Source organism: Amblyomma maculatum, chromosome 1 (assembly GCF_055883805.1).
Source record: "Amblyomma maculatum isolate TAMU_Amacu chromosome 1, ASM5588380v1, whole genome shotgun sequence".
Lineage (NCBI taxonomy): Eukaryota > Metazoa > Arthropoda > Arachnida > Ixodida > Ixodidae > Amblyomma > Amblyomma maculatum.
Genome location: NC_139344.1, coordinates 206,166,743 through 206,191,083, shown reverse-complemented (window position 1 = coordinate 206,191,083; position 24,341 = coordinate 206,166,743). Strand labels below are relative to the sequence as shown.

The 24,341-nt window shown below is 44.6% G+C and overlaps 1 protein-coding gene across 2 annotated transcripts in view; it reads right to left on the bottom strand.

The window, feature by feature from the left end:
* Nucleotides 1-24,341, bottom strand: part of LOC146205423 (pseudouridylate synthase RPUSD2-like) — a 57,280-nt gene that overhangs the window by 2,816 nt on the left and 30,123 nt on the right. Inside the window, exons 8-12 of one of the 2 annotated variants that reach the window (XM_084590088.1) lie at nt 11,969-12,105; nt 10,591-10,644; nt 8,430-8,521; nt 8,269-8,338; nt 7,809-8,068 (exon numbers count right to left, since the gene is read on the bottom strand). In XM_084590088.1, coding sequence (XP_084446214.1) covers nt 7,809-8,068; nt 8,269-8,338; nt 8,430-8,521; nt 10,591-10,644; nt 11,969-12,105 — 613 coding nt within the window. The remainder of the gene's footprint in view (nt 1-7,808; nt 8,069-8,268; nt 8,339-8,429; nt 8,522-10,590; nt 10,645-11,968; nt 12,106-24,341) is intronic. The other variant, XM_084590089.1, reaches the window with a different exon arrangement.

The following is a 24,341-nucleotide window of genomic DNA, read 5'->3' as shown; positions in this document are numbered from 1 at the left end:
GCGTTAGCAAATTTCGAAAGGCATAACTGTGGCCTTTTTCGACAGCCTCCCAAATGCGCAGCACTGCTGCATACTGCAACAGGAAGGATCAGTGTGCAAGACACCCATAACCATTGTCGATGTAAGCCCAAATTTGTCTTCTTCAGAACAGGACCGCCTTCTAGATCTCACAGATCAATTTCGAGACTGGTTTGCTTCAGAATCGCGGATCGGCCAAACGCCTTTGACAGAACATTGAATTATCATGGATGACTCGACTCGCCCGATTCGACAAAATCCTTACCGTGTGGCTCCGAAAGAATGCGAAGCCATTCAGCGCCAGGTGGCCGAAATGCTTAGAGACAACGTTATCCAGCCGTCACAGAGTCCCTGAGCTTCCCCCGTGGTACTTGTTAAAAAGAAGGACGGCAGCTTACGATTTTGCATCGACTATCGCAAGCTCAACCAAGTGACCAAAAAAGACGTGTACCCTCTCCCTTGCATCGACGATTCCTTTGATCGCCTACGAAATGCACGTTACCTCTCATCAATGGACTCGAGAAGTGGATATTGGCAAATCGAAGTAGATGAGAGGGATCGGGAGAAGACAGCATTCGTCACTCCCGACGGATTGTATGAGTTTAGGGTCCTTCCGTTCGGTTTATGCTCGGCACCTGCAACATTTCAGAGGTTGATGGACACTGTGCTTTCGGGACTTAAGTGGCCTGGTGTATCTTGACGACGTGATCATGTTTTCGGCCACATTTGAAGGGCATCTACGCCGTTTGCTAGCTGCATTTCAGGGCATACGATCTGCGGGCCTCACACTAAAACCCGAGAAGTGCCACTTCGGTTACGAGGAGCTGCAGTTCTTAGGTCACGTCGTTAGCCAAGGAGGTGTCTGGCCTGATCCTGAAAAGCTCTCCAGTCGCCAAGTTCCCAACACCTACGGACAAAAAAACATTGCGGCGCTACCTGGGTCTTTGCGCCTATTACCGTCAGTTTATTGCTGGCTTCTCACGAATTGCCTGGCTATTAACTTCACTGACACGTGACAATGCTGTCTTTCGCTGGGGTGAAGAACAGCAACAAGCTTTCAATGAGCTGCGGAGGCATCTACAGACACCACCTGTCCTGGCGCACTTTGATGACGACGCCCCTACACTGCTTCATACTGATGCCAGTAATGTGGGCTTAGGTGCTGTGTTGGTGCAGCACCAGGATGATGTGGAAAAAGTAATTGCTTATGCCAGCAGGACCCTTTCTAAAGCAGAAGTGAACTACTCGGCAACCGAAAAAGAATGCCTTGCAGTGAAATGGGCGGTTACGAAGTTCCTCCCTTATTTGTACGCACGCCCCTTTCAAGTCATTAGCGACCATCACTCTCTCTGTTGGCTGATGAATTTAAAGGACCCTTCAGGAAGACTCGAGCGTTGGAGCCTTTGATTACGAGAATTCGACATGGCAGTTATTTACAAATCTAGAAAAAAGCACACAGATGCAGATTGCTTTTCACGAGTGCCGGTCGAACCTTCCACTATGACCAATGAAGACACTGCGTTTTTAGGTGTCATAGATGATGCAACGATTTCCCAACAGCAGCAGCAAGAGGACCAGGAATAGCTCCCTCTTATTGATTTCTTGGAGAAGCGAACTACATTAGTGCCTAAGATTTTCGCCCGAGTAATCTCTTCATTCTTTATTTGCAACAACATACTTTACAAGAACTTCCGTCCTGGGGGGAACAGTCATCTACTCGTCGTCCCATCGGCTCTCCGCACTGAAGTTTTGCAAGCGTGCCACGACGAGCCAACAGCCGGTCACCTAGGCTACACCCGCATGTTGGTTAGAATACAGCACGGATACTACTGGCCAAAACTGCCGGCGACAGTGAAACACTAGGTACGTACGTGCATAAACTGCCAGCTCTGTAAATCACCCCCTGTAAAACCAGTCGGCCTACTCCACCCTCTTCAAGTGCCAACGACACCTTTTAAGCAAATTGGCATGGACCTCCTGAGACCATTTCTGAGCCGAGAATAAATGGATAATTGTCGCCACCGATTATCTGACCCGCTACACGGAGACCAAGGCTCTGCCAAGGAGTACCGCCGCCGAAGCAGCTAGGTTCTTCGTTGAGAACATTGTCCTGAGGCATGGCGCTCCGGCACTCATTATAACTGACCGAGGAACTGCATTTACGGCCGAACTTTTGGAGACGATTTTTTGCCTCAGTGGTACCAGCCATTGTAAAACTACAGCCTATCACCCTCAAAACAATGGGTTGACGGAACGCCTCAATAAGACCATCGCAGACATGCTTTGCATGTATGTCGATGTGAACCACCAGAATTGGGACGAAATACTTCCCTACATCATGTTTGCCTACAATATGGCACGCCAAGACACCACTCGCATGACACCATTCAGTCTCCTTCACGGGCGACTAGTAACAACTATGCTGGATGCAATGTTGCACCCGAATGCCGACACCGATGATCTCGATTAGGACGCCGAGGAATTCGCTCAGCATGCAGAGGAAGCTCGCCAACTAGCGCGTGTGCTGATCAAAACTCAGCAGGAGCATGATGCACGACGCTACAATCATAGACACCGACATGTAATGTACGAACCTGGCGACAAAGTGCGGGTCTGGACGCCTATTCGCCGCTAAGACTCTCTGAAAAACTATTGCTGCGATACTTCGGGCCCTATGTTGCTCAGCGACGTTTAACCAACGTCACTTATGAGGTGGTACCAGACGAGGTGTCGACATCAAAGCAAAACCAGCACCAAGCCGACGTCGTCCACATTGTACGTATGAAGCCGTACCACTCGGGCTGACCTCAACCTCCTGCTTCCTGTTGTTTTCATCGGGACGATGCTTCCTGAGGAGGGAGGCAAATGCCGCATAGAAGATGACGCAAAAGATGATGACTGGGAGCCTGGAGGAGAAGGAAGCTTGAGCACAAGACTCGTTCTAGTCGACTATTAAAACCGTTTTATCTTTCGGCCCTCCTTGGTGTTCTATCAAGACGTGACAATATTTTAGTTTGATTCTTGGCATGGCATGGCATGGCATGGCATGGCATGGCATGCCATGCATACATGTATGAAGTGGTATGGGTTATGAGGAATGCCATAGAGGAGGGCTACTTGCAGTCAGACTATATAGGGTCTTAACATCGCACCACACAGGGGTGCCTTTTGTTTCAAAGTCAATTAAACACAGCCACCGTGGTCAGGGTTGAATTCACGTCCTCAGGCACCTAAACACTGAGCCACTACAGCAGGGCTGTCAGTCAGAAGAGCAGCTACTGGGCTTAGTTGGTATATCATGCTATGCCTTCATACCACCATATGCTGTCATATCACCTGTGGTTACAAATTCCTCCGCCCTTATGATAACCTCCTCCTTCTGAGCTTCTCACCCTCTAGGTACTTCCCGTCGCAGTCACCTTCCAGTAGCGCATTCTTACGTTCTCATCACAGCCAGGTCCCAAGCAACTAGGCCACCTGTTGCCTCCCACCACCTGTCTCTCTCTTCCCTCTTCCTAATCTCCCAATGTGTGGAAAGAGATATTTTCCTCTCTCCACTTTGCCACCTGCCCAGAGTGGCAGTAATTCACTGTGTATTGAAGGTTTTAGACTGACGCCATTAATTACGTGGTAGAATGAAGGGTTTCATGTCGCTTCATGGGTACTTGGCCATCACATGCTTCCACAGCAACCATGAGCAATAGAAGTGAACCGTGAACCACGGAATGTGTGTACGATAGCACACATGCGGCGTCTATGTGGCACTGTGAGGAAAATACATTCTATATAGAATGCTTCAACAGAAGTATTCTACATATAATGCTTCTACAGAAGCAAGGAAGTGCACATCCACGAGACGGCTTACGTGTACCTTACCGTGGGAAAGAAGTTTTGTGAGAGCATGTTGATCATGAAAGCGCATTAAAAACACGAACAACAGCAAAAGACACATACAAGCACTTACTTCGAGAACGGAGTTTTGTGCTTAAGGGCAGAAGTCCAGTCGAGGTTAGAACTAAATCACGATATCCGAAGAGAATTAGTACTTGGACCCCACAGCAAAATTATGAACAAAGCAGTACAGGGAGACATGGGCTGGACGTCTTTCGACTGACAAGAAGCTCAGAGCAAAATATTGTACGAAAACTGCTCCATTCCAATGAACAATAGCTAAAGTATTTAAATACTTATACCAAAAGTGCACTGACTCACAGCAGCACGAAAGGTCCAGAAAACTAACCAGAACATAGGAAGGCAGGACGGAGAAATAAAGAACATTAAATTACAGGTAAAGAACACAGAGGTTAAAAACTGGAATAACTCAATTGAAAGAAGCCCACCCTAGACCTATATAGAAAATGGGAAACTTAGATTAAGGAGACGTTCTATGACAACCCAAGAGGCAGTGGCCTTCTCTTTGAAGCTAGATTAGGATGCCTGGGAACACAAAGATACAAAAGAAAGTTTAAAGATGAAACTTGTGTTATGTGTGGTACATGCCCAAAAACAATTGAGCATATTATACTGGAGTGTGGCAGTATCCATCCAGATATTGACAAGGACACAGTCACTCTAGCTGAGGCCCTGGGGTTTAGAGGTACCAAAGGAAATGTGAATGCATCGGTGGTAGAGGTTAGCAAGAATTGATGGGAAGATTGGTGGCTAAATAGCAGGGCGGGGACGCAAGCGGGCTATACTGAAATTAAACAAGGGTACTTAAAGATACCCAGGGCCTAAAATTAATGTCGTTAGAGTTGAAGAGTCATCTTAATTTAAAAAGCATAACAAGAAAGGTTGAGCATAGTGACGACGACAACTATCACCACTCCATTTCAAAGAGGTTGTGGTTTATGGGGTTTAATGTCCCAAAGCGACTACCTAGGGTTCTTTAACGAAGCACTAACACTGCACAGCACATGAGCGCCTTGCTTTTTGTCTCCATCAAAAAGCAGCTGCCGCAGCCGAGATTCGATTCTGCATCACTGGGCACAGTAGTGGAGTGCCCTAACCACTGCATGAGCCGCCCTATGTGAGCATCCCCTCTTGTCCGTTAGCTTACTCTACAACGAAAGCACATGGTGATCGTGACACTGACTTTTGCCACGTTTGCTTCAAAAGGCACTTGCTGCGACCACGCATTCCAGATTTTGTGGCAGTGGGCAGTGGTGGCCCCAAGCACGCCGTGATTAATCTAATGTACTGAAAACCCGCCTTTCGGAACCGGATGAGCTGAGCAAGCCGCCGCCGGCACTCCTGTCCAGGCCGCTTGCACCCTGCCAAGTTCCAAGTCCCCCCCTCCCCCTCCCAAGCGTGGCTACAAGTAATGTCAAATGACACCGTGATGCTATTGCTGCTAAAAAACACCTTGGCGTGCTGCCAAGAAATGTGCTGTGAAATGCAGCAGCACAGAACGGTGGGACAAGCTAACAACTAACGCATTTTTTTCCCCAAATCCTCAGTGGCAGAAGTGGGGAGGGGGTTGGTAGGTTCAATTATGCAAGTAGGTCCACTACGTGACTAAATACAGGATGTTCACCGTGGGGCAAATGGTTCCTTTCAGTTTTTTCGAGACCATTCGATAATTCTAACTTTCCCGGTTCCGTGAAATTTGAATTAACAATTTTTTTACTGTATGCGAAAGACCGCCCAACATAGATATAAATCCATGCTTTAACCAAGCCATACGAATGTGACTGCGTGGCCTATGGGCAGTGTGTATAACTAGGGACCCAACTTTTCCCGGTTCTGTGAAGTTTGAATTAACAATGTTTTTTTACTGTATGCGAACGACCACCCAATAGATATAAATCCATGCTTTAACCAAGTCGTACGAATGTAACTGCTTGGCCTATGGGCAATGTGTATAACTAGGAACCCAAGGGTTCTGGAAGACTTCACTCCTGTATCAACCGCCCTTCTCAAATGCAATGCCATGTCACAGGCCAGCTACCGCCTGCCTGAGCAACGCCAGTGATTTTTTGCTCAAAACTCTAAGAAGACACTGCTGGCACCAAATTTTCTGAAGAATATGGCCTTTAACGCTGCTTCATTAAAAAGCTACCAGTGCATGCAGTGTAAATGGCAAGGTTGCATGCCTGCCCAGATATTAACTCATGCATGCACTGTTCAAGAAGCGGTGTACTTCGAGCACTGTGAGGTGCCACCGAAAATACTAACGCCAGATTTTCTGTAGACTGGGGCCTACAACGGTATTATGTTAGAACACACAAATAGCATTTGCTGTGGGATAGTGAGGATAAAAGAGACGGTGAAACAAGAAAACTAGACCAATGTTTTTTTCAAGTAGGTAACCTGAGCTGGTTTCAAGCTCTTAGCAGTCTTCAGCTCACTTCATGCATACTGCAATACATGCTCTATTTGCAATGAACAATTTGCAATTTGCAATCTGTCTGAAAAGCTATTGTAATGATTACTTTTCACGTACATAAAGGGTGACTTTTTTTACACTTTACAAACTCATACTGAAGCTGTGCAGGTGTGTTTCAGAGCAAGGTGGACATCATGTATGTGTAACAGCTTCATGACTACAAGATTAACTAACTAGTATAATAATCTAATCAACTCGTTAATATTTTACTTAAGGGGCAACATTATATTGTGAAATTCAAGGCTGCCAATATCACTGGTGAGTGCCGATTTAAAATTTTCTGAATCGCCAAGGAGGAGGAGGAAACAACTTCAATGTAACACACTATTGAGCGTCGAGAATGTCCTGGGCCCAGGTCACCAAGGCCAACTGGTCTTTCAGCTGGTCAGAGGCTAACTAAGCCCGCCACATTGGGGAAGGAGGGTGTGAAAAGTGTGGTGACTGATTTGAAATAGGGCAGGAAAACATGCAGTGCTCTAAGTTTGCATAGGGTTCAGGCCAATATACACATAAGCTCGTTGAGTTAGCGTTCCAGCACTGAACATAAAGGAAATGGAGTCTATTGCATTTTTAATGTAAGAGCATTTCTTGTCTTACGAGCAGCATTTACAGGAAGGAAATGCGGACAAATCCTGTCGGCAGAGTGTGTCTGCATGCTCATCATCTTCAAGTTCTAACTGCACAGCTCTTTCATTTAACCCAGGTAAATATGCCATATACACACGCCATCTGGGTGAGAGTGGGCGAGGTTCACGAGCGTAGCATCAGGCAAATCCGCCAGGCAACGTGACAGAACTTGCAATATTCTCGCGTCCCCCCACATAAGAATATTTAAGTGCATCCTTGTAAATTTTATAGATCAATACAGACACTGTTTGTGTACCTGATGATGTTGAAGTTAACGTAATTTTATTGACACTACAATGCGTAATAATGCCATTACAGAATTATGCAGTGTGGGAAAGCTAATTCAGTAAGATTTTTGACATTCAATATTTCAAACCAAATTGCCAATCAAAATTTTAAAACAGAGCGTACCTTTGATGCTGACAGCCTTCAATTTTACAGCACTATATACTGCCCCTTAAAATTGAAGAAAAAATGTTGATAAATGAATTTTAGTTAAATCGTTTAGTTATCAAACTCTGTCACATCCATAATGTCAGCCTTGCTTTAAAACCCACCTGCACAGGCTGCACCTACGTATCTCTTGCAGTTTTTAAAATACTAATACAAAACTGCAAATGGAAAAAAAAAAAAAAGTCGCCCTGTATTCTTCAACAACACACCCATTTTTAGTGATGCTTTTGTTAAGATAAATTTTTGCAAAGACAAATTTTCTGGTCTCTCTGTCGCCCTTGAAGTTGCATAAGCACTGAGAACTATATTAAATGGTGTGTACCGTATAGCGCAGGCAGTGAAGATAGATGAGAAGATCCTTAGGCTCAGGGTCCCTGTACTTGCAACGACACTCCAGGCAATCTTGGCGACGCACAAATTTTTCTTTGTCAAAAGCTTGCTTCTCCATCATAGCACGAAATGCAGCAGACTCATCACCTTCTAGGTAGTGATTTAGGCTTCCTGGGAAGTGGCTGGCATTAGGTTCCTCCAAAGCATCACCATCACTTGTTCCATCGCAATCCTCTTCAGGTAAGCAGCCATCTTTTGGGGCGAAAACAGTGAATCAGTAAAACACATGAACTAAACCAGAAGATCAAAACTTCTCAAAGTATGAGGCTACTATAATTAACTGCCATTATAGAATTATGCCGCTGAAGGAAGCAAAACTGCATATATGTCAAGCAGCCATAGCTAAGTTAAGCTGGGAAGATGAACTGCATGTGAAAGAGCATTCTTCCCACCTGGGGTTAGGTCCATCTCTGGACCAAGCCACTTCTTAAGGTTGTGAAGTTCCAAAAGGTCTTCCACTAACTGCAAATAGAAATTTAACCCATAGTGAACCAACACACCATCACAGAAAATGACAATGGTACACTATTGGCACAGACGATGCCTGGAATACCTGTTCTTTTGTTTTCTCCATGAGTCCACCTTTTGCCTTTTCAGACCCAAACACAGTGTGATTATAGAGAGGGTCATTGACAATTGGGTAACCTGAAAGAATGAAACGAAAAATTGCTTAAATCTTTTGGGACCATCCCGTAACATGAATGACAGTCTTATGCTCCCTGTCAAGCCGAAATGTTTGAGAGCTGAAGCATGTCTCACCATCTAAAAAGTAGATTGAAAATCCAATTTCTTTTTTTTTTTACAGCAGGTGAAAACAACAATTTTATCTGGAGAGCAGTATTTTTTTTTTGAAAGACTAGTGATGAATCAGAAGACAACTTTGGAAGCTGTGATCACAGTTCAGACAGTGCGCGACTATCTGGAATGTCAACTATAGACCTGAAATGAGCATAGTTTCAGTTTCCAATTGCTCAGGTATGTACATGTGACCGCTACAAGTTCTCGCTCTTTTAGCTCTACTTTGTAGGCTTTCCACAGCCTACAGTAAAGATCTGCTGCTGCTGTTGCAGAAGCATATCGGGTTTACTTCAAGATGGGAACCTGGTGCGCACTTGAGCAAAGATGTGGGTATGGAACTAAACAGCAGCTCAAAAAAACTTATGACTGCCCTGAACTACTCTTTCTTTCAAGTTTTCTTGACCCACGTGCTGCAAGCTATGTGTGAAAACACAAATAGACATGCTTGGATATTGATTATGGAGAAACCAATGCACGCTCGTTCTGACGGGTCTTGGGAAGAAGTGAATTTAAGTGAAAAAAGGTCAAAGGCCTTGTAACGTGTGAAGGTTCCCCGGCTGAAGCTGCATAGAAATGTTCAAAACATTTACAGTAATCTGCTTCCATCATGCATAATGCTGCAAAGCCAACTCATAGCATTGCTAGAGCTCCTGCAAGTTGTACACTTGGATGATAAAAGTCAGCTAACACTAGTAGAGCTGTGGCATGTGTGGTGGCTCCTTCAGAGCATCAACTAAATGCAAACCTTTTTCGACCACATCGAGACTGTTTTGACCACCTGGTTTTTAGAGAAGAACTCCTTGAGCAGACTTTAAATCGATGGCAAACCAACTTGCACTCCACCACCCTTATGAGAATGGCACGCATTAACAATGTACTTCACCATATAACATATTAGGCCTATGGAGTAGTTAGAACAATGGGCAAGCAAGTCAGACTCAACGACTGCCGCAGGTGCCAAAGATCACCATCACAAAAAAAAAAAAAAAGGAAGTTACGATAGGCATGCCAAAAATTTTGATAATTAAGAAAAGAGGCAATGTAGTACATTTTATTTATTCTAGGTTATTCGATTTTTATTTTCACTCGTGACATTTCTAAATTTACGCGTTGCTTTTTAAGCTAGTCTTCTTTTTTATGTACAATGCTTAAAAATGTGTGTGCTTGAAAAATGATTTAAATAGTAAGTATTTCATTCAATAAAATTTTTTTCCCAACACCCCTCAATAGTGTTTGTTTTTTTGACAGTTCTGATAGAGTTATCCAGTAAAAAAAGAAGTGCCAAGGCTGCCAGATGACAACTTCCACTGCAATCAAGACAATCATTTCAGCAAGCTGCGCATCTTTGTACCTTCTTGAGCAAGTGTCCAATCAAATAACCACATCACACCATATATGACCATACACTGCATACAGCTGAAAAAGAAAAACCAGCTCGTCAGAATTCAAACCTCCACTTTTCTACTCTGTAGTCAGCTACACTATCCATCGTGCCACCGAACTAAATGCACACTCCCACGCCACATAATGCAAGAAACTCGGAGATAGTAGAACTGCCCTACTGCATTAGTGAAGCTTCATCATTTTATTCATAGCTTAACTAGAGGTACAAGCATCCTCATTCTGCCCAAGCCATGGGGCATGCATGTGCATAGGGGTTAAAAGTGGCTAGAATGAAAGGTGTGGTAAGTAGCTTATAGTAGCACTGTACCACAGAGGTATGTATTAAGGAAAAGTTGAAAACTTTTTTCAGTCTACCAAAAAGTGAACATTTCATTTTCATGAATGCTCTCCTCACTGTATGTAGCTTCAGGAAGCCTCACTTTCTTCCACTCCACATGTCACTGGTTAAGGTGTTGCAACACTAATACACCTAAGTGCACCTACTACATCAGAGTCAATATGATATTACTTACCTAAAAACTGGAGATGTACACGAATCTGATGCATGCGGCCTGTCAATGGTTTGCCTTTAAAGAAAACAGAAGTGTTTTCATTGCAACAGTAAAAAACCTTGAAAACACTTGATTACTACAATGTTTTATGCAATACTAAACCCTGGTGCTGCAAAAATTTTTTTCATCAACTCAAGTTTCGGTACTCTACTCAATGCCAACAATTCCGAATAATTTATAGACATTAAGCTGTAGAACATGAATGCAACTGATATCACGAGGCAGTCACAGCATCTTCAGAAGCTGATCTCCAATGGCATACTTTAATTGAATGAATCGCAATCGCACTACATTTAGGTAAATACAGTGGACAACATCGTCATTGCAACAAACTTCAAAGGACACTTTCAGCAACAACCACAACATTAACATTGCTTTTAAAGCAGCCAGAACAAATGCTTTATTTCTGAATAAGCTGCACTTATGCAACAAAGCATAAAGGAGAGACAGAACACAACTGGGTTGTCAAGCTCGCTTCTTTCATTTCCAAATATTTCTGTTGCTTATTCTGATATTGTTTATTCACCTCTTTATTATTTAGACATGCTAGTCTCTCTGAAAGATTTTACACTAAAAAAATGAATGTTCACTAGAAACGAAGAACAGTGCACTATATATAAAAACTAGTGACTGCCTTCCCTGAAACACCTCTTTTCTGATACCTTGAAATATTGCAAAACTGAGTCCTTACAGAGTGTAATAGCTACCAGTAGGCTAGCAAACATCCTAAACATTGCCCTATGCACACCATACATCTTAACACACTGCAAGGCATGCACAGAAAATGTCAGCTTCATTTTTAATTTGGTTGCACGGCAGCTCACATTTTGTGAGCGAACATGCCACAAAGAAGAGTAGAGTCAATCTTGCACTCGTCTCATGGTGATGTAGTAAACCTAGCAATGTTGTGGCAAAACGAAAGTAGTGAATAAACGAGGATGGGATGAAAATTGGAACTGGAAGTAGCGGTACCAAACAAGTTTCCCATGATCCTCTGCATCAACTTGGAAAATGCATGTCGCTCATAAAGCTTTCCATATAGCCACAAATCCATCTTTGACAACTGTACCTAATTTGTATGAGAATAAAAAATGTCAGAGACCAATTATTCTTCAGTCACATGCCATTTACAAAAATGAGGATGTTTACAGTAACTGCTTGTAATATTTCGGAAACCATCACTTCGACTAACATGACAGAAAGGAAGCATAAAAGAGAGAAGAAAAAAAAAGAACATTCAGAAAATCCAGCAAAGCAGACTTAGTAACTAAAACAAAAGTGTAAAATGTAAAAGTGTAAAGCATTCACACAAAAATGGAGGGGACTGACATCAACTTACACAGGACTACACTGGACTTTCCGTTGTAGCTAAGCTTCTTAAACTCTGTCTTGCACTCTTTTCCATGTGCACCCACACCACAAACTCCAATCTTGTGAGAAATCACCTCTATAGGCTCACAGCAGGTTACCACGTCACTGCACAGCATAAGAAAATTAAGCATTCAATAGGCAACTTTAAATGAGAAACGCGCCATGATGCCGCAACAGTGAAAAACTATGGCACATAACATGTTGTGCAACAAGAAAGGATACCATGGAAGAGTGTAAAAGTAGATTTACAAGCAAAAACCTAGACATGAAAAGCACAAACAAGGTGTGTGTACCAGTTTTCTTTCTACCAATTTTATGTTATCTTTATGCAGTGCATTTACTTTCTTTATTAAAGCATTTTGGGAAGCTGTGGCACATGCATCACCTGTTTCATTACTACCGATTCCAACATGGCTAGGCACCCAGCAGAATTTGATTTCTTATCCTTGCGTTTCAGCTGTTATTATGAAATGTATTATGTTCCCTAGTAAGGACTTTGTTGTATTTCTGAAGTGTAATGCTGTGATTACACTGAGGGAGTCAGTGTCGATTACACTGTTTTCTTACGTTGCTCTTTTTTTCTGCAGTTAAGGAAATGATGTAACATTCAGCAGAGAAAGCTGACACAGACATGAACTAGCCTAGGTATTTTTTTCCCATTTATCTTCTACTATAGCGCCACCAATGCAGGATGCTGTTTTAGAACTATCTGTATAAAATTCCCCAGTAATTTCCAAATTTTTCATTTTGTGCCATGAACTCTCGTAATATGTCTTCTTGTGATGCTAGCTTTTTGTCAAATTCCATTAGTGTGTGGTCGCATACGGCAAAAAAATGTAGCAAGGCGGCAGTGGGTCAGGACTTCAGGCAACATCAAGATGTGTGACCAGTAGCTTAATTCTTGGCATTTCTCTTCAAAGCAAAGAAGTGGTTTGATAGCTTTTGAGTTTGTTACTAAAGAATGCTCTGGATATACACTCAATAACTATCGGATAGCATGAGTGTTTTTGGAATGGACTCAATTTTCAGAATGCAAGCACTCATAAGAAGGTTTGGTTTAGTTTATGAAGTTCAATGTCATAAAAAGATTCGGGCTATGAGAGATGCCGTAGTGAAGGGCTCCAGAAAATTCAACTACTTGAGGTTCTTTAACGTGCACTGACATCACACAGCACATGGGTGCCTTGCTTTTTGCCTCCATCAAAAAGCAACCGCCGCAGCTGGAATTCGAAACCCCACATCCTTGGGTTCAGTAGTCGAGCGCCTTAACCACTGCACCACCGAGGCGGGGTAATTGTGAAAGGGTAGAAGCTGCCATTGAGTTAATGAGCTTGTTCCCACATAGTTTTTGATGCGATTGGATTGTTTATAGATGGTATATAACTTTGCCAGGAAAGTCCTCTTGGTGTTGCGATGGACATATCGTGCTTTAGCTCTTGCCTGCTTGAAGTTCATGAGGTTTTCATTTGTTAGGCATCTGTCAAAAATTCCCCAAGCATAATTATGTTTTCTTCTCGCTTCTTTACATTCCCGCGAATACCAAACCTTGACTTTTCGGCCAATCCCCCGAGGACTGCGGGATAGCCAGGTATGCCACATAAATAATGCAAGCTGTAAACTTTTTATTCAGCTAATCCACACTGAGGTTATCCAAATAAACTTCTTCAACGTTAGTTTGTGACTCAAATAATGGTCAATTAACGTAACACCTCGATGGTTTGTTTAGGATGATGGATGATGAGGATGTTAAACTGGTTATGGTAGGGAAATAAATGATCACTTCCATGTGGGTTGACATGGACATCCCATTTAAGATCTGTAAAAACAGATGGTGAAATAAAAGACAGATCTAGACACCTTATCGTTCCAGTACTTGGCAAGCAGTATGTGTGCTTTCCAGTAATGCACAAGCAAACATCATTGCACAGATTAAGACGTTCTAAAATACAGCCCCTAGTACTGTTTTTTTTTTTTTTTTAAATTCCCTAAAAAGTAGAGTGCACGTTAAATGTCCCCAACTACCAGATACGGCTCTGATAGCTGTTTAAAAAATGATTCCAGATGATGAAGTATGATAATTGAATGAGGCTCAAGGTATATAGTATAAAAGAAGCAGGGCAGACACCAGGACGTTTCTCACTGAATTTAATACTCGGCTGGCCTTACATTCGACAGTGTAGCAACATAGCACTCAATCTCTTCCGCGCGCTCCGTCCAAACCTCTTCTTCCTCCTTCACGTTCCTTGCAGATTACTACATGAATCTGCAACACACTCCGTACCCTGAGGTGAGATGTAGGTCAAAGCTGGAACGGTGTCACCTCAGTGCTCTCTGATGACCAACATGATGAAGTCGGTTCTTACATTACCAGTCTTGAATATCGTCAACGACGACATGAAATACTCCAAAAAACTTTTAACTTCCATAGCAGGACACCAACCGGGCAGATTAAGATGAACCGGTAGGGTGTGGCAGTATTCAAATCACACAATGTAGCCCATGCTCTTCCCAGTATTTTTGTCCTATATGCTCGACCACAGTACAGCAATCCCTTATCGCTGATCTGTTTGATCTGCAGTGACAGTCTCAATGCCCACAGCATTGATGCTTTTATCCAATTCCTGCTGGACCTCTGATTTTAGGCTCACTTCGTAAGGCTCCGGCTCGCTCTACTTTTTTTTTTTCTTCCTTTTTTTTTCTTTTTTCTTTTTTTTTTTGGTGGCCCTCGTGTAGTGCTCGATGATGCCAAGGTGGAAAAGTTGGCGTACAAGGGAAAAATCACAGAACATGGATGACATCTGCTTGCTGAAGCCCTGCTCCCCGGCATGAAGGCCTTGTTGTGGTTTTGTCCCACTTCACCGTAAAAATAATCGGCATTGTTCTTGTCCACCAGCATAAAATGGTGAGTTCCACGCTAGAAGGTCGCAGCTGCATCTCGAAGTTCTAGATGCATAGTCTTGACATCAACACTCAGACATACCCCGCACATTCTGACACAACACAACCAGACAATCCGTCTCAAAGTTATCAGCACAATGTCACCCACAGCGCTCACCATCTCTACATAGTAAGGCAGTCAAGGGAACGTGCATAATAAGCGTAGCCAAATAATCGGTGCGCCCACCAGGATCAAATACGCGTGTCTCCCTTGTGAGGAATTCATCACGCGCTACACAAGCCGTCTGCGCGGAATAAGTATCATCCCGATCGCACCATTTTATCTCTGACTTCAAGGTCATGCGAGCTATTTCTGTACTCCGACCGCACAACGCCGCAAGTGGCACAAACCTCGCAGCAATGGGCCCCTTCGTGAGTGGCACAGCCATCTTGACCAGCTTGGTTGCTGCAAACCATTGGTCGGGCCTCTTTTGATGAACATACGCACCGAGATCACGGAATGATTTGTTAGGCGCTGTCAACTCTGCCAGTGGTTCTTGGTTCTTTTCAGGACGACAGACATAGTCGCTACTGCATTTCCCATGGCCGGACAACATGGCAGCCACGTCACTGCAGGACCCTGAGTTATCGTCAACCTCAACTCTCCTTAGCTGCGACTGAGGAGCATCCGACGCCGTCGGTGGAGCTACAGCGACCGTCTGACCAAGGTCATCATTACAGCAAACCTGCCCCACAGTTCTCCCTTTGGTATGCTTTGAATGTTCGCACTGGGCTTTAGAATCATCCGTGTCTACATGAGCATGGGATTCATCGTGAGCATCTTCCAGGCCATCATGCGCAGTGTCAACCTCAGTCGCCCTTGACCTTCTGAATTTCATCTCGTTGCTGTTCGCTTTTTGCCACAACTGCGTACACAACGAGATCAGGCGCCTCGCCACTAACGAAATCTGCAATGCTCGCCGGGACGTGCACTTCGCTCGGGATGCTCTGAATATCAGCCGGCTTCACTCCGTCGCACTTTATTCGCACATCTGTCTCATTGCACAGTGCTTCGCTCACGTCTTTTCCGTCGGAAGGAAGCGAGCAACAATGTTGCTGTCCTGGTACTGTTCCTGTCATTTCTCGCTCAACTGCTGTCGTCATGAAACGATGGCTGTTGACAGCAGGTGTAGATGCCTGAAGGCTCTGGATATGGTGGCGGAGGAGCGTTGTCAAGTTCGCTGAACATTCGGATGCAGTATTTGGTTTCCTACACAATGTGGTTGGCGCGAGGTAGCTATCATGCAGTGTGCACCTGTCCCCAGTCACGGAGACTACCATTTTGGTGGAACCGCGGTCGCACGACGGAGGCGCGGTGGCAGCTCTATTGTTGCTGACGGCACTCGCCGCCGCAGAGCGCTCGTTCCCTTCGCGTAGTGTACAGTTACGGCCGTTCAATGGAGCCGCACTTGGGTGCGGCCCGTCGCGTCGCCCAAAAGAGCCGTATTGCGCCTAGTTCTCATCGCCACCGCTGCGGCGCCACCGCTCCGGGACGACTCCAGGCGGAGAGCTACGCGCAGCGGCCGTGGCTGTGCTTTCGTTTCGGCGTCCGCGTGGTCGGCGCTTGCTCAATATAGGATTATGAGCGGCGTTTCACACATTATGTGATGCTACGTGCAAGTTTGCTATTGATAAGGTGATAGTGGCAAGTCATCATCACTAGGCTTTTCCAAGTCATTCGTGGTCTTCCGTTTACAACGAGAACGAGGCAGTCGTGTGCTTCGCTGAGTGTGCACCCATTTAGTTGCGTTTCAGCCACTGTAATAACGTATTAGATATTACAATCTTGAAATCGGGACACGGTTTGGGGTCATTTATTCAGCGTGCACTTTTCTGGAAACTTACAATTCAGGACGTAGCGTTCAACATTATTGTTCAGCTTGTTCCTCCGTTTTTATTGGAAATAATATTCAAGTCGGTACCACCACCAAAACATACTAACACAAACTGTTGCAAAAGAAACAACACAAGACAGCCAGTTCAACGACACGCCCGCAGGCTCAGGCAATTTTTTTTCTCTTTTGATTATGAAGCCGCGTGATGCACAGAAGACACGCAAGCTTATTTTACAAGCGAAGAACTTTCCTCAAAAAAAGATTTATATGCAAGCGTGATTTTTTTCAGTCTGATTGATGTTGCCTGTCCAGTAGGTCAGCAGTGGTCGCACTAGTGTGGTTAGGTCCTTAGTGTGACTGCGGTCTTCTCTCTCACAAATCAACTCCAGAAATTGCACAAAATAGGGAAGAAGGGATGAAACTAACATGTTGCATAGCTTGCTGCTTCTTATGACCTGCGGGCACTTCATCACCTTGCTAACAAAGGTGCATGGTGATTTTCAGATACCTTAGGCATCCATCATCAAGAATTTTGATAAGTCCAGGGTTTTGCAGGAATCACAAGGCACAAAGTTAATAAATGGATGGGGACTAATAAAATAAAATTATTGACACTCTAAAGTAAGCACTAGAGGTTATTTGAACTTTGGTAATATATAAATATAGAAAACACAGGTAGGCACTGAAACAGAATAAATAAAAATGTTTCATGAGATTCTGTAAAACTATTGATACTTTCTCTTCAAATGGACGTGCAAGGTAACCAGCCAAGAATGCAATCGGTGCTAACTCTATGTCAGCTGCTGGTTCAAACCACACATGAATAAATACAAGCTGACTCGAAAACTCTCTCGCAGCAGATGTGATATGGAAGTTGGCAAGGTACGACTTTTATAATCACGAATGCCAAGTTTTATAGCTGCCTAATTGTTGATGGGTGCATTTGCAGACTTTGATGCTTGCAATAAGCCAACCTGCACAAAACATGGCAAAATGTGTATAATCTCAGTCGATATATATATATATTTTTTTCGCTAGTGGTACCTTCAGTATTTTCTTCGAGGTGAAAACTGCAGCCCGTGCGTCAACTTTGTCGTTCCCGTCTTTGAATTGCCCTAGGCTGCTAAAAAGCGATACTATAGACCCGCTTTCAGAGCCAGCTTTAGGGCGTATCGGACGCTGAAAATAAGATTCGGTTAAATGCAATGCACTAGTAAGGCACACAGAAGACATTGTTGTAAGATACTTGATGTGATCAAGAAGGTACTTAATTTGCACCACTGTGGATCTGGTTGTCATGATTGTTGCTTCGTACGTTTGTTTGGTTAGCCTTTGCTTCGACGTGCCTCCTTGGACCTGAATGTCTTCGATATGGCAAAGTCCAACTCTAACCAAGAGAGTCGCTCGTCATCTGACAAATAGAGCGGCTCCTCTTGGTGTCTCCATGGCTTCACTTATGCGATGTTAGGCAAGGCATACCATTTTGATATCGTCATAAAAGTAATCGTGGCGGAGCTATCTTGAAACACACATGCTTCAGGATGACACGGGGGGGGTCCAGGAGAAAATGAAGTGTAGCTATAACAAGTGGGGAAAATAAAGCAATTAACCTGCGCACATTAATTTTTTCAAGGTTGTTTAGCTCAACATGAGCCCGCGTGAGTAACTAACTTGTAATGTGGGCAGTTCGGGAACACGGAGGGGACAGCTGAAGGAAGCAGGATCTTCAGCTTTATGTTCTTCCTGTAATCGTCATCTGTGAAGTGCAGTGAGTATACTAGTGACTTGTCACTCGGCTCCCACCGGCTTCCTTTTCCATCCTAGCCCTCCCAAAATATGTTTTTTCAGCCATGCTGCTCGACGTTGTGAATCGCACGGGAACTCATGGTAACCGATCTTTTCTAGCTTTCGTGATGCACAGCGGCACACAGCAGTTGCCTGGCATGGTGCTGCATACGCTTAGGACGCTGTTGACACAGGCACCGATGACACGCATGCAGAACTATCAGAACCACGCGGTTATGCTGAGTAGTCAAAACGATAACACACGCCAACATAGCCAGCGCGCTCCTTCCGCGTCGTCTGCTCGTCCGTGCCAGCGGCGTCTTGTCCTGGAGTGGTGGCGCCCCCGCAGAGAATGACGGCGGAAACTGTAACTTCTCCCAATATGCGCTTACCCAGCCATTGAGGCGCGGCGCGACGGGCCGCACCAAGTGCGCCTCCATTGAGCGGCCGTGGTACAGTGCTGAATGTCATATCTGGGACCAGTGGACGTTTTCTTTTGTATGCATCTTCGTATTGCTACGTGCCCGTCTTTCCCTCTGCTCATGTGCATACAGCCTTTGCGGAGTAGCAGATGTGCGGTGGCTGACCAGTGCGCGATGCAGCGCAATGGGTCATTGAGCTGCAGGTGCTCAAGAGAAGGGCTTGGTCAAGTTGGAGTTTCCACGTAGCGTTTGAGCCCTCAGTGACAGCTTTCTGCTTTTTTATAAAGAACTTCAGCTGTTGTTCACGCGGCATACGTTGGTCCCGCATGCACATGTGCGAAAAAGAAAACAAGGGAAAGCAGATGTTTGGAATGCAGTGACATCAGTGCCGTTCGTATATTTGCTTGGGACCTCTCCTTTCCCAAGTGTTTGTTTAGTTAATATCCTTTCCCCAGTCTTTGATTGGTGAGAAAAGTTGCCTGATTGTTTATTGGTTGCTGTCCCCGCCAAGGGCGGAGACAGATGGCTTAAAAGTAAGCGCTCTGGGTTAAACCAGAGCCGATTTCGTCCGACCAACGGGTCAGTCATGTAAATAGTTTTCTCCTTCCTTGTGTCTTCTTGTTTTATTTATGTGTAAATAAATAGTTAATCTTTAACGTTATTGTTGCGAGTCTGAATCTTCAATTTATTAAGAACATCGATATATTCAAGTTTTTCCTCACCTGGCCACCTGAAGGGGAAACTCAACTAGCGTCATCATTTGTGTGGCAGTCTCCTCATATTCTAGTGCAGACATGATGTCTTCTACACAAACATTGACTTTACAAGCTTGCATTTTTTCATTCAGCATGCGTAGGCCGTTGTTGCATGTTCTGAATCTCGCATGAATAAGCTTTAAGTCTAGAATAGTCCATTCATTCGATTGCAGTAGATCACTTGCCTCATGGCAGAGCCGGGACTGAAAATCTCGTTGAATCATGCGCTTCCTCTTGATGCGGTCCATGGCATCTAGCTGAAGCCCTCTTCTCTCAGTCCGGTGGGGTTCGGTGGTGGAGCTCCTAGTATCTTCCTGGAGGGCCGTTGTCGTTCCTCTTTCAACCTCCAGGAAGAATCGATGGAGAAGCTCATATTACCCGCCCGGGTTTCGGCACCAAAAATATAGAAGAAGCAGGGCAGACACCAGGACGCCTCTCACTGCATTGAATACTCGACTGGCCTTACATTCGTCAATGTAGCAACAAGGCGTTCAATCTTTCCAGCGCGTGCGCTCCATCCAAACCTCTTCTTCCTCCTTCACGTTCTCTTTGCAGATTACTGCGTAAATCTGCAATGTATAGAACATACTGTTATTGTTTTATAATGAAGGATGGTGACTGCAACCACTTCTGGAGAGCCTGTTAGCTCGCACTCAATGACAGTGCACTTCATATTCTTGTTAAAATATTTGAGTGTTTATTTGAGAAAGCAACTGAGAAAGTCAATTCAAAACATCGGCTACACTGGTGCAGTTTCTAATAAGTCCATGACAGATTCAGTGTACTAGAAATGCCGTGTTTTGCATTTTTAATGGCTTGTCAGGATGTGAAAAAAAACGAAGGTCTTCAGTTTGTCCAGTTCGTTATTCGATTTCGTTTTTTTTTTTCATCCAAGAGAGCTTTGCTGCTACTGCAGTGGGGGCAAAGAAGGGGTTCTATCTACTGGCTTTCAGGGGCACAAGTGGTTCGCAGAGGAGCTGCGGATATGGAGGCTTCGGGCTTCTCCTGCTGGGAGGAACTCTCGAGGGTTGCTGGTTGAGGGGCCGCAGGCCCTGTTTCACAGATGACAAGGTTGCTTCTGCTGTCCCTGTCAGGAGTGGAAATGGTCCTGCCTGAGGCTTTGCATAGGCATAAGGCCACCTCGTGCTGTGGTGTGCCACCCCTACATACCACATTGGCATAGTCTGGTTTGGTTGTGAACATGAATGTATTCTTACTTTGGCAGAATAGTTTCTGTGCTTCCTTGAAACTGCTGTCTTTGGTTTCAGTCTTGTTTCTTTTTTATTCTTTCAGGACTGACAAAGACAAGGTATTGCTGCTAGGGGTAATCTCCCAACAAACAGTTTACAGAAGGTGATTATGTGGGGGGGGGGGGGGGGGCGGGGGGGGAATATTTCAGCCTAGTTGCATAATTCAGTAACCTAAAACGTGTTATGAGGTATGAAGGAACATGCTTTCTGCATCCACTGGTAACAATAACGCGTGGGTCGTGAGGAAGCATTACAATAAATTAATTTTTGAGAAAATGCCTCTTCTATATGTAAGTTGACGACTGATTTTTTGGACACCCAATTTTTCGAACATGCTTGATTATTCGGACTTTTTCCCGGCCCCAGTATATACCTTACAAAGTCAATGCATTATGCGGCTCAAAATTTCGAACAATCTAGGGAGGGCAATTTGATTTGTCGGACATTCCAAGTGTCAGCAGGGCCAACTGCCACACATTTTGAGCTTTGTCGCCGCCATCTTGTTGTTTACTTTTTCCTTCGATAGCCTCGAAACCGGTGCCGGCCTTGTGTATTGCTCCTCAGCTAAACTGACGCTGGATCAAGGCTATATATTTGCCTAGCAGCTTCCGCTTCCTGATTCATTATTGCCACTATTTACTAATAAATGACTAAATAATTAATAACTACTAATTAGTGTCAGTTGCACAATCAATTGATTTCTAATTAATGTCGTGCACCCGTTAAAATCAACCACACAACAGTAAACATAGAACAACTGTGAAGATACAAGGAGTGCGATCTCGTAGCTGCCAAGCAGAATTCACTGAATAAATGCACTCTCAGAATGTGAAACAGTAGTCGCTCGCTTTACTCGTAGCAGCATTCATCGCTACATGCGCAACAGTCGCGTAGCAGTATGCTTCACTCAGGCTTTCGCCTTTCATCACTTTAGTCGCCAATGTGTCCTCGAATTTTTTTCTTTTAGCTTGATCGCTTCGACTGCCAATGCCTGTTCCTCTGTGTGCTTGCCATGCGTTTCACGTGTGTTGCCGAACATTGCGAGTAGGCCTAGCCGTGGTCGTGCTGATGCAAAAACTACATTCTGTCGTTACTGTGGCTCGCATTTAATTGAATCGACTTCAGTTCTTCAAGAAGCTGTTTCTGGATTTTATAAAAAGCTGTTCTTCCTTTTTTTTTTTTTTTGCGTACAACGCGGAAGCGAGAAGGCACTCAACGGAGTCAGTGTTGTGATTCAATGGTGGTGGTGTGCCTCGATAGTGGGAAAAACTACTGTGTCGATTTGCTTGGAGCACTTAGTATGCTCGCCTATGCGTGGAAGTCGGTGGCACCCACGACGCTGCGCAATTGCTTTCGCCATGCGGGATTTGTGCTGAATGACGAGTCGGCTGCCTTGGACGAGGGGAATGTAGTAGAGCAGCTGTCAGGCAGTGAGCAGCTCATAGACGACCTTCGCACTGCAGGTGTCGAAATTCCATCAACCGTCTCGTTTTCAGAGTTGACAGACACGGGCCACGAGTTGGAACTGTGCACTGGGCTCACAGATGCAGAAATTATTCGCCAAGTGCTTTGGGAGTCTGAGAGCGACGACGACAATGACTCACCTGCAGCAGCGCAGCCGACGCAAGCGGAGCTGATGCAGGCGGTCGCAACCCTTTCGTCGGCTTACGGCGACACTATGACTCTCGCTGAAATTCAGGCGGACCTGTTAGCACGGAAGCGGAGCGTGGTGCAGAAAAGCATTCATAAAGTCAATAATAGGCAATAAATTGAGCTTTTTGGTGCACATTTGTTTTTTTGGACATTTTCGCGGTCCGTTCAGAGTCCGAAAAATCAGTATACCATTCAGTGTGAGTGTAAAGTAGAACAATGAATGTGATGCACATGGGTAAAACCATCGGTATTAAAAATAATGACATAACACGTACACTGAAACACATTTATGCACAGTGTGCTTGAATGATGCCAGCAAAACCCCTTTTCCATTAGGACATGACAGTGCTATCTCAGGTACCGGGATAGTCTGTGCAAAATGCTACAGCGATATACGTGCCGCAAAGCAGCAAAAATACAAATCAAAGCTCTCTCATGCTCTCCTTCGGAAACCATCTTCCCCGTTCTCTACGCTTGCCCGTCGAGCAGCAAGGCTGACGTCAGGCTCGCAATGACATCCATTGGTCCGTCTCGCTGACTGATGGGTGAAGGATGGGCGTACTGCTCGCTACGCACTTTTCCCTTGCCCGTTTCATTCCCTCGCTGTCACTCCGACGCGACCTCTCGTTTTCTCTCCTTTTTAGGAGTCACCCCCCCCACCTCCTGCCAGACGCGGAGGAGGAAGGGGGATTTGGCTTGCGGATGCTAGACAACCGGGCAGGAGAGTGAAAAACTTCTGAGAGGGAACGAAAGGCGAGAGAAACACAAAACCGGTTGATTGCGGTGCTGTAACTGCATTATTAATTACTCTTTTAAAAAACTTTTTGGGCCTTACATTTTGGGGGCGAAACCTCACAGTCACCGGAGAAGAAAATATTTTCGACCGGAGGGTGGACAGTGGCCCTTTAACTACTAAGTTTCGGAGAAAGCTGTACTATAGCTTAGCTTTCCTTTATAGCCCTAAGGCTGTGCTTGGGTGGATGTCAGTGAGTTAATTACTCCTCTATTACAAATATACTCTACCTTGGGCAATTCCCCTAAACATTCGACCAACACCATTCCCACTTAGAGTTATTGATCAATTCACTCTTGCCCTAACATCTGCTCCGCTGACTGTCCTGGTTAGCTCAGTTGGTAGAACGACTGCCCCAGAAAGGCAGTGTTCCTGGGTTCAACCCCCGGACAAAGACGAATTTTTCTTTAACTATGAAGTTTCTGAGAAAGCTGCATAATGTTCCTTTGTAGCCATAAGGCTTGGGTGGATGTCAATGAGTAATTACTCCCTTATTACAAATCTACTCCACCTTGGGGGATTCCCCTAGATATTTGGCCAACACCATTCCCACTTGGAGTTACTGATCAATTCGCTCTCACCCTACCATCTGCTCCACTCACCATCCTGGTTAGCTCAGTTGGTACAGTGACTGCCCCGGAAAGGCAGTGATCCCGGGTTCAATCCCCGGACCAGGACGAATTAAAGTTTCTTTACCTACAAACTTTCCAAGAAAACTGTACAGCTTTCCTTTGTAGCTATATGGCTGCGCTTGGGTAAATATCAGTAAGTAGTTACATCCTTATTATATCCAACATCTATTCAAAATTTTGGATATTTGCACACCCCAACTAGTGAACATTAACTAATGAACATTTTTAAATATGGCTTTAAACGCTCAGGTGAAAATATTTATTGAGGGATTTTTTTTT